At 38.0% G+C, this 11,410-nt stretch overlaps 1 protein-coding gene across 1 annotated transcript; it reads right to left on the bottom strand.

The window, feature by feature from the left end:
- Positions 1-1,291: 1,291 nt before the first annotated feature.
- LOC145782792 (histone H2A.V) lies at positions 1,292-8,144 on the bottom strand. The gene is made up of 5 exons (XM_082594557.1): positions 8,074-8,144; positions 7,705-7,782; positions 3,076-3,189; positions 2,006-2,135; positions 1,292-1,698 (listed from the first exon to the last, which is right to left on the bottom strand). Exons 1-5 carry the CDS (start codon positions 8,074-8,076, stop codon positions 1,637-1,639), a joined length of 387 nt encoding a protein of 128 aa, XP_082450683.1. The 5' UTR covers positions 8,077-8,144; the 3' UTR covers positions 1,292-1,636.
- Between the last annotated feature and the right edge of the window lie 3,266 nt (positions 8,145-11,410).

An 11,410-nucleotide genomic window follows, 5' to 3' on the forward strand; every position in this document is an offset into this window, starting at 1 on the left:
GCATTTGAGCGATATTTTATAATTACTGTTGATCATTCAGCGGCACCTAGCGGGTGGAATAATTTACAGATAAGAAACTCGCGACGTCAACCTCGGTGACAGGCACTGCGTTAGTGCGGCTTGTGCCTCAAAGCAAGCGAGACTTTCTCCATCTGTGGATAAAGATTCCCACCATCAAACTACGCTCAACGCAGTTTTTCGCAAAAGCTTTCAACGCGTCCTTATCCTGTTGTTTCCACAAGTTTGATCTAAGAAAACAACAGCCGAATACACCATTGTCCATAAGTTATACAAGTAAGGTGACCGACATCATGGCAACAGTCTTGTTCTTCTGAGTCGCCAAGTTTATATCGCGAAAGATGACAATGCGACTTCATACTTGCCTACAAATCCAAAAGATGCACACCGTTGTCAGACACAGGAGTGTAAAAGTACATTCTGTTACTCTAAATCTGAAGCCGTTGGAGTTAACCTCCGACCTAATTTGATGACAAAAAATTGTCTATTAAAATTATGTCATAAGATTATGTTAATATAATTTTTTGTCGCGGGGGCTGATTGGTGAAAAAACGATGTCATGTGGGGAAGTTTAAACAAAATATGTGTCTGGAATGGAAACTTCAACACCGCTATGTCCATCATAGACACGAGTGCTCTTTGCGCTAACGGAGAGTAACTCACTAAGGGAACGTTCAAATATTACGTAACGCCTTCGAGGGGGAGGGGGTTCAAGCAAAACGTTACGTAACGCTTTCGAGTACGGAATGGAAGTTTTTTGTGCTGAATTCGTAGTGAAAAAGCGTTACATGGGGGAGGGGGGGGATTGAAAAAAGCGTTACGTTGGCGTTACATGGGGGAGGGGGGGGTCAAAAATTCGGAAAAAAAGCGTTACGTAATATTTGAACGTTCCCTAACTCAACCAGAAATTTAGTGCTTTTTAGATTGCTTTAACATCTGCGGACAAGGAGTGAACAATGCTAAAATTTCAAAATCATTCACCCAGTGTTGCATTTCAACCAGGAACATAGTGCCATCTTGAAAAGCTGTTTAAATATCATGACGCAGTCTTTTACCTTCGCACCACGGTTCTGGCACATCAGAAGAGGGGCTCTGTGTACTGGGCTAGCCCACCAAGCCAAGGATAATACTGAGTGCTTTTAAAATGAGTCGAAAATGCCCAAAACGTATATTTTTTGACGTTTTTGTTCAAGGACAATTGCCCCCAGAATGAAATATGGTTCCAGAACGACAACACAGCCCTCTTATTAAGTCTGTTTAGAATATCAAGCAGTTACAATTGAAAAAATCTGCTATATTTTGCTAATAGACGTGAAATAAAACTGACTTGGTTGTGATCTATCAATAGGCAATTAGACAATCGAATTCTTGCAGTTTAAAAATGAAACGAACGCTGAGCAATATTTACAACTTACAAGAGAAGAGGTATTAAAACTGAACTTCTTCAGCCATCGGATACGTCGCCGTCTGATCAAAACGATGAATAACCCAGCAGGTACTTTTCAACCATCAGTGCAAAAACATTCTGACTTTTACTAATTTACACGAGTTACAAATGTCATTCCTTTGCAGTCCTTAAAATAAAAACCATCTCTGCCCGACAACGTGGCTAGTTGCTTCAAGGTGCTTTCTGTTGCCCTTTCTTTCCGATCAAAGATTTGTGGATGTGAGGGATAACACCTGGAAGAAAAGTATAATGTCACCAATCACCTAAACAAAACTAAATTCATCTATGGAATAAAATCGCTCAACCAAGTCAAAACGGAAACCATAGAACAGTTTACAATCTTGTATTTCATTTTTTAAAAGAATGCAGCTTTCCAACTGCAGCAGCCGCAACGAGTTGCCTATGTGCTGGTTTAAATCAATGATGCAAAACTCAGCAAAAGTTTACAATATTCAATTTTAATAAAAATATAACCAACAAAGTCATTTTGAAAATTGGAACTCAACAGTTGAAATCGATGACAAAGATAAAACAAGTTACCTCCTCCGGCTATGGTAGCTTTGATGAGGGAATCTAATTCTTCGTCACCACGAATAGCAAGTTGCAAGTGGCGAGGAGTGATTCTTTTTACCTTCAAATCTTTGCTGGCATTCCCTGCTAATTCAAGAACCTGCAAAAATATACATATGCAGCATAGCAAGCAATAATCACAAGAAGCAAAACTACTCGTCACGAAGGTATTCCAATAATACTTATATTGCATTGGCATCCAATTATTAAAATTCTTGGGTTCTTCTAGTGACGACAAGCTAGTAGCCACTACAAAGTATTGAAAATGGTATGGATAGCTTTATTAACAAAGTTTCGTCAGTTAGCATAGTTGACTCAGGAGGCTGAATCTGCCTAGAAGCAAAATAACACACCACAGAAATTTGATGATGGGAAGGCGATGTAACAGAATACAAAGTTTAAACCGACTTAATACTCTGTAATGAAAATAACAGAATAACAAAAAACAGAAAGATAGTACATAACGTTGCTGAAAAGATGCAAATCAACAATAACAGTAGCAAACAAACTTCAGATTGACAATCAGAAAAAATAATGAAATTGTCAATCAGCGAACTTGTACATTTCTTGTGCAGCTCAACTGACTCCTTTTGCAAGTTTATTACTGGGGTAACCTCTAGTGGTTGAAATAACCTGAGCAGAGCAAATCACGTCTCTATTCATACAAACTTAGTTGCTATACACTATATCAAAGCAGGATACGTTTGTAAGAAATCATAAAGTATATTTTGGTGTGCAAAAACAGCACTGTAGACAAACATACAGCATAAAACAGTATTAAAATGACTCAACACCTTAATTCTCTATTTCAAATAAACCCGGTTTTTATTATTTACGAAACATCAGGGTCAACCAGTTTTAATTGACAAACGCAGATGGAAAAAACTAAATTGTTTCAGTTTTCTGCAGATGCAACAACAACTCTTTGTTCAATTCACTATAGTTGATGGGAAACTAGCAGGATCACTACAAACTGGCAGGGCAATCAGAAAACAAATATTAAGTTTGTGAAGAAATTCAATTCCAACAATGTTACTTACCTCAGCAGTCAAATATTCAAGAATAGCTGCACTGTATACTGCTGCTGTTGCACCAACACGTCCATGTGAAGTAGTTCTAGTCTTCAAATGTCTGTGAATACGACCAACTGGAAACTGTAAATAACGAGCATGTTAAGCAGCGTTGCTAGATAGTCTTGGAAATAGATTACCAAAATAAAATTCTGGTGAAATTCAGGTCTTTGGTGGCAAGCTTTTTGGCTATGGAACCAAACCAATTTATGATGAAACCTCTCCCATTCAATTTTAGAAAACTTTTTTTTAAATTGTTTCCACCAGAAAACTCTACTCAAGTCAAAAACACATTTTTGCAAGGCTGGCAAAATTCACAGCAGTGCTGCTGCAGAGGGGGGCAACGTTGATTAAGTGTGACTGCATGTTTTCATCTGTTAAAGCTTTTTTAAACAAAGCATGTGATCAAAGTAACCCTTGTAAAAGGGTTACAATGAATCCTTTATTAAATTTAATGTCTAACCAAAGTAACCTTCTAGCCGTTGCCACTTTGATCAGACATTTAAAAAAGAAGAAGATCAAAAGCCATAAATAATGAAAAAAATTGCTTAAGTTGTTCTGTACACCCATAATGCCCAGACAAAAAGTTCAATTTCAACCACTACTAGTTTATGTAATCTAATGTCAACATGAAAACCCTATAAGTATTCCCAGCAGTCGACAGTACCGTACTGTTTTTATGTGAGTTCACAAGCTGAATTTACTGACTGCCTTTTACTAAATAGTGTAGTTTAGCAACCTTGTTCAGCCATTTTGTTTGAGTGACATCACTAATATAAAAAAATTTGCAAACAGCGACCTTCACTTCATGCAGTGTTTACTTATTTTATAGCTATGGATGTCATGCTGCTCATCTTTTAAAAAATTCATTAGAATGTTACCGTACAAAGATTGAAATTTGTTTGTTGAGTGCATTTCAACCCTAGTAGAAAAAACTGTCGTTTTTGATGTAAAAATAACAACTTTTGTGGTTAGGATCTCCTAATTATGGGTATAAATGCAGTAACAATCCATGTGTGGTGTAAGGTACAATCTGTGACAAAACGTATGTTTTATGTATTCATCTTTTTTAGTCTTGTGTGTTTAAAACTATTGGATTTGTATTTTTAGACAAGATTGCTTTACATAGGTTGTTTTAAAATTGTGTGCAATCTGATAAAATTCTGAATACTTTTTTGGTGATTGGCAGCATCCAGCACCTGGTACCACTGATGTCAGGTACATTCAGACAACTTTCATGGGCACCACTAAAAGGCGGAAGTTTTTTTCGGTGAAAAATGGCACACAAAATAGCAAAAAATACAGTTTTAACATTTATATTGTATAACATAGCAATGAAGCCATGTTAAAAAAATTAAATATCATTTTATGGCTTCATATAGTCATTTGGGCCATACTTCTCTATAGTTCTGAGTTCATGGACAGAACCAGGATTTTATTTTCAACACAACAAAAACAGTCCATTTCTTCATTTTTTTTGTATCAATAAATCATATTAAATTGCTTGTTGTTACTTAACATGGCTATACTGTAATGTTGTTTAATACAGACGCCAAGATCAAATTGTCACTTTCTCTACATTTGCATTAATTCTTTGCTTCTGCAGACAATATGCAATTTACAGCAGGGAAAATTTTTTGCGTTTCACCCTTTAGTGGTGCATTAAACTTATTAAGACTATAGCGGCGCTGGTTCGACTCTCGGACTGTGCACTTGAGAAGGACTGCTCTCCGTTCAGCAGCATTTAATGGATAGAATAATTTCCCAGCAACAAAACTTCAACAATCGGAAACTTCACTCTGTCAATCTCGGTGACCGGGCCTGCGTCAGTAATTCAAAGCCTTTACAAATATGCAAAACTGCCAGGATTAAGCTCTGCAAGAAGCTTTCCCAGTCTGAGGATAAAGATTCAATCAATCAGTTTGCAACTTTGCATGTCTGATTCTGCAAAACTGATGCCACAAGTCACATGCTTCAGTGTTATATCACTTATTGCTGCTTATTATTTACATCAGTTAGTACTGGTATACAGTATGAGGCATTGCTCATTATTTACCACATGATGGAAACTATATTCTGTTAAATGTTTAGGCTATATTGTGAGCAGAGGTGGGCAGTAACTAGTTACAAAAGTAACTAGTTACTATAACTAGTTACTTTTTGAGTAACTGTAACGGTAACTTCGTTACTATTTTCCAAAAGTAACGAAACGCGGTAACTAGTTCCTATTTTAGCACTTTTTCAACAGTTACAGTTACAAGTTATTTTTGTATTGAAATTTCAGTTTTTAATTGCCGTTTAATTCTCTGCACGTGTTTGTGTCTTGCTTAGTGCGTGTTTGCTGCGTTTTGCGCAAACGCAAACATCATGCGCGGTTCTACTTATGTTTTGTGGTCTAGTGGAGAAGGGTTGCCATATTGGCGAATTTATCGCCAAAGTCCAGAAATCTGGCGATATTTTAAGACGTTTAGCTTCATATTTATGATTTGGCTCTTTTTTGGCGATTTTTGATAACTGATTTGGCTAAATTAATTGTTTTTGGCGATTAATCAATATGTACCAAAGACAGGCAAGACACAACAATACAACAGGGTTGAGCATTATAATAATATATTTTACATATTTACAAATGAGTTTAACAGTCAAACATTTTCGGTTTAACTTAAGCCCTCATCAGGAACCTGAAAATATTTATAAAAATGCAGTAAATTTCAACTTCTTGAAGGTAACTAACTAACTGACTATAAGCATCAAGAAACACGCAGCGATTAAAAGCAATTTGTTGATGCTTATAGTCAGGTAGTTAGTTACCTTCAAGAAGTTGAAGTTTATTGCATTTAGTGTAACGCTTGCAATGCCTCTAAAAAAATTGTCTGACATTAAAACCAGCAACAGCATTGCTGTTTGCTTGCCGTTGGTGGACGTTCTTGTGGAAGCAAAACAAACCAGATTTGGTCATTAGTTCGAGGACAGCGACTTTCAGCTTGCGACTGCATTCCACCCACAATTTAGACTTATCTGTGTTTAGTACCTGATCATTAAGCGACACTGATGAATTGAAGACCAAAATAAAACAGAACATGCTTCAAGCAATTGAAGAAGCAAACTGCTCTGCTGAAGAGGGGAGTAGCAGCGACACTGAAGTGGATGGTGGTAGGTAGATCCACGGAGGACTTTTTGCACCACTTTACGCAAAAACCAAGAAAAGAAAGCAATGCCCGTTGAATCTGTTACAGGAGTATTTGGAAGCGGACCCTGAGGACAAGTTAAGCGGATCCAGATTCACAATTGGACCGATGAAAAAACTGTTTTAAAAACATAACACTCGCATTCCGTCAAGTGCTGCAGTAGAAATATTGTTTTCATTGCAGCACTTGTTCATCACCAGACTTTATTCGTTCATCCCCGACGCCGACACACGCTCCATCGACCTGACACTACCAAGACAGGCATAGATGCACCTCAACCGTCTCCATGCGGGCGTCGGGCTTTTCCGCTCAACCATGCACCAACGGAGAGCAGTCCTTAACGTGCGTTGCTCAAGCGCATGCCCTGAGAGTCGAACCAGTGCCGCTTGATCTTGAAGCTTCTTCGTTCCAGAAGTGACGCGCTAACCAATTGAATTATCGGGGCGAACATCATCAATGACTGTAACATCTTCAAGCCACCTAACGGAGTGGAAGGTCTGCGTGTCATGAATGATGAAACCAAAGACTGGCTGCTCTCTAGTAGCCTTCCAGTGTAGTCCGGGAACATTGTGAATCTGGGGCAGTAAAAGAATAGACTCTCGGCCCCAGAGGCTCACACGACGACGACGATTGGGCAAGGTCATTTTAAAGCCCAGGCCTGAGTGACGAGCACTTTAAAATGCTCGTATTTCTCAAAGGAAATAAACATATAAGCCACTGAGTATTTTTTTTTCAATAAAACCTTGTTGGTTTTGTACTTGTGCTGTTATGTTAGCATGGATGGCTCTAACACTATATATCAAACATTGCAGTTAAACTGGACGTGCATGCAGAGCTGGCCAGGTGCAGAATTTTATGTTCAGATTTGTGAGTAACTGAAAGTAACTAGTATAACTGTAACTAGTAACGGTAACTAGTTACTTTTTAAAATCGGTAACTGTAACGGTAACTCAGTTACTATTTTGGCCAGGTAACTGTAACTCAGTTACTTTTGAAAGTAACTTTGCCCACCTATGATTGTGAGGCTACATCAGAGTACGAATAGTAAATCATTAGAATCAAGAAGTTTCACTCATCATTTGTAGCCTCACCAAAAAAATGAAAATACAATCAGATTCAGAAGCATAATTATGGTGGTGTAAAATAATTGCTTTGATATCGAGTTCAGAAACAAGTTTATTAGGGGCTTGTAGGTTTTAAGTCGCCCACAATTTTTTGAGAAATACGAAGAGACGTTGCCACCATCCAGTGCGAGCAACTTAAAACCTACAAGCATCGTTTATTGTTGTAAATTTTTTCTTCAGGTAGGTACTCTAGCATAGCACTTTAAAACTCAATTAGGTTACTATTAGCAATTTACACAAACAGGACGTTACAAATGATCGAAAACAAAACAAGTAGCCTTGTTTACCTGCAAACCAGCTCTGGCTGATCTTGAAATAGCTTTTGCCTTGGCTTTTCCTGAATCTTTTCCAGCTTTACCTGCAGCCTGGGGAAAGATTTTTGTATTGAGAATTTTTCACAATTTTTTGTTTGCAAAAAACTGTTATCGCTTTGCGCAGCCAGCAAGAAATGTTTTGCGCATTAAAACAAACAAACAAAAACCGACGTCGGGCGGGGTTAACTGTGAAGACACAAAATCTTGATTTATTTTTAAACAAGATAATTTTACCTAAAACTAATTTCATTCCGAGATTCACAGTACATTTCTACGACTAATTATGGTGAGTTTTCCAGTCGATGGCTTTCGTTTCCAACTAAGTTTGCAGATAAAACTCACCATTTTGCTCTTTGTCTCTACTTCGTGCCTCTTGCTAACTTGTGGTTACGTCAAATGACAAGTCACCTGACCGGATAAAATGGCATAGTACTATGTGACGTCACCACCTTCTAACCAATGAGATCATAGAAGATTCTTTTTCAAGAGAGGCGCTTTATTTTCCCGCTCAACTCGTTAGAAATTGTAAATATTCTTGGCGCAAAGCATCGGACCAGTTGAAGTAATGACAACAAACTGTTTTTCCTTTAGTTACTTCGCCTAACCTGACTTCACGAACAAATTTCTTCCTGCTAATCCAGTAAGTCAATTGGCACTTTACCATCCATTCCTGACTGCGCCATAAGTAGCCATTCCTGACTCTGAGAATGCAGATTCAAACCAACAGTAGTTGTTTTTCAATCTCAGTGGCGAACCCTTTTTATTCAATGAAGTAGTGTGCCTGCCTCTGCACACTAGTGTGTATGAATGTGTAGTTAGATTTACTGTGATGGGGTGGTGGCTGACTAGATGACTGCTTATGGTCTTTCGCTACCATCCTGATTGCGCCATAATCTAACCAACAGTTGTACAATGCATTGTTTTGACAATTACATTTTACTCTGATTAAATCAATCAATGTTTTATTTGTCAGTAACAGGAACATAGGTACATGTTTGAAATATGCAATATACACAGTACAAAAGTTACACAAGTTCCCATACCGACAGGGAGACAACGAGACGACCATACGGTCTACTAGTCAATTGCCACCCTACGGAAATTACGATTTTGCCATTTAAAATAAGCTTACAAGAGAAAAATAATAATTGAAACGTTCCCGCGCTTCAACAACAGCATACGCACAAAAAAAAACATATTGATGATAACGTAGGCCAAAACACAAAATTCCATGAAGCAAGCAGAGAATAATAAAGTTTCCGAAGCAACTGACAAGTTGGTTTCCATAACATATCACTTACGATGCACTGTAGCTTTGTAAAATTAACGTTTTGATCTCTTTTTTGAAACAATGAAATGATAAGTTTTTTAGCCTACTTGGAACCTCTGACCAGAGCATTGGTCCCAATACCTGCATGGACTTCTTGCCAAATTCTGTGTTTGATCTGTTTATAAAATAATTGTTGCCTGTTTGGTATCTTGTGTTATGCTGATGAATAGATGAAGCATTTGTAAATAAATCACAATACGTAGACCAGCGTTTCTTAACCTTTTCTGACTCTAGCACCCCTGTAAACAGGCGTGAACAGTCTAGCACCCCCTAACTATCGTTGACATACGACTACTATAGTACCGACAAAAAGTTTACTAGAGGCCGAAATTTTGACATGCCTTCAGATAGCTGGCAATATATTTTGTAATGAAGTGAATTGAAGTCTCTTGTTGTTTAACAAACTGTGCAGTTGTTTTAACGAATTTGATTCAAGATTTGGTATTTTACTTTCATTCACCAACAGAAATTCAATTATAACCATATGCAAGCAAATCAACTCTCTTAAAACAACAGCACAGTTTGTTAGGCGACAAAAAAATACAAAATATACCGCCAGTGATCAAAAAGCATGTCAAAATTTCAGCGCCGCCATTAAACTTTGGCCTGCACTATTGAAAGGAAAGCGATGTACAAATTGACCATTTTGTTTATTCTTCAAAACTACTGTTGTCATTGGTGATAAAAGAAGTAGGAAAACCAGAGAATAGTGAAATAACATGGAAAAACTTAAGCATACTTAAGTTACTCAGCTGGGTAACTAGTTACACATGAATCAATGTGATTTCTGTTGTTGCTTATATGTGACCAATGTCTCTATTCGAGGCTTCGTGTTGGTCAAAGCCACTCTCATATCGTGGAGCAACCCATGTTGAAGGCGGTTCCGGCCAATTGTTTTGATTTGGTGCATGGTGGAGAACGCCTTTTCACACAGGCAGGTAGTCGGAAATGGAACGATCAATTCCAATGCTGCCCGTGCCAATGCAGGATATGCTGTCAACTGATTACACCAGAAATCAGCAAGCGGAAGGACGAAATTTTGTCCGACAACTCTGATTCACCTGGATGTCAATCAGCTCCTCCTTTAATATATTATCATCACTCGCATGGAATGACCCTCGCAAGACTTTCGTGGGTCCGACTTAACCGCCTACGAACCGGCGTCGTCGCTTTCGTTCAGACATGTGCAGATGGGGCCTGGCTCCCTCACCGGGATGCGGGTGTGGTGTCACAGACCAGACAGTAGACCATGTCGTCCATGACTTCTCAATCCATCAACCACCACATGGAACGGTTGGACTGAAGGCCCTGGATGATGAGACTGTCGAGTGGCTGATGACCTCATGCCCAAACATATAGTCCGGAAGAAAGCTCATACGACGAAGAAGATCACTCATGTCTGCCAAGAAGGGCTGCTGTATCCACTCTGAATAGTGGATATGAGTGATTTGTGGGAACGTATTTTGCCATGGTGGTTTCTAGAAGCGAGAGGTGAGCAACAATATTACAACAAAGCACCCACCAGTCGCACAAACTAGTCACGATCAATTTGCGTACTTGACTGGGAGATGACTAGTGACTACAATAACAGCAAATCATGTAGGCTACTTCGAAACAGCAACCATTGATATGACAACTGCTGATACTGGCAGAAAGACAAAAAAATGCAGAAAAGTAAAATGGCATTTTTGATATTATACTGCATGCAGTTAGCACCCCCTACAGACTATTCCAGCACCCCCAAGGGGTGCTAGCACCCCCGGTTAAGAAACGCTGACGTAGACGGATACTCATTCATATGAACTTTGTACATATGTTTTTTTTATTTCAATGTTATGTATGTCTTTTAGTTTCAAGATGTTCATTTTGAAAAATAAAAAATTAGTGTGAGCATAGTACGGTTAATTTTGTTTCGTAATTATTCTTATAACCTTTTTTTGTAATTTTATTAATGGATCCAGTGCACTGTCACAGGCCTTTCCCCAGCTTGAAATACAATATTGCAAATGACAGTAAATCAAAGCGTGATACACATCTTTTAAAGTGTCTGTATTGACATAATTTCTGAGTTTAAGCAACGCCCATGAACCTTTTGCTACTTTTCCGCAAATTTTATCTATGTGATATTTCCATGTTAATTTGTTATCTATGTAAATGCCAAGGTATTTTATTTGATCTTTTTGTTGAATGCTTGTGTTACCAATGTTAATGTTAAAATTTTTTATGTGTTTTTTATTTGTTATTAGCATGTATTCAGTTTTTGAGAAATTTAATGATAATCTATTAAGCTTCAACCAGTTGTAAACTTTTTGCATTTCGGCATTCACATTGTTCTGCAAATTTATTTCA

Source organism: Aplidium turbinatum, chromosome 14, assembly GCF_918807975.1.
Source record: "Aplidium turbinatum chromosome 14, kaAplTurb1.1, whole genome shotgun sequence".
NCBI classification, from domain to species: Eukaryota; Metazoa; Chordata; class Ascidiacea; order Aplousobranchia; family Polyclinidae; genus Aplidium; species Aplidium turbinatum.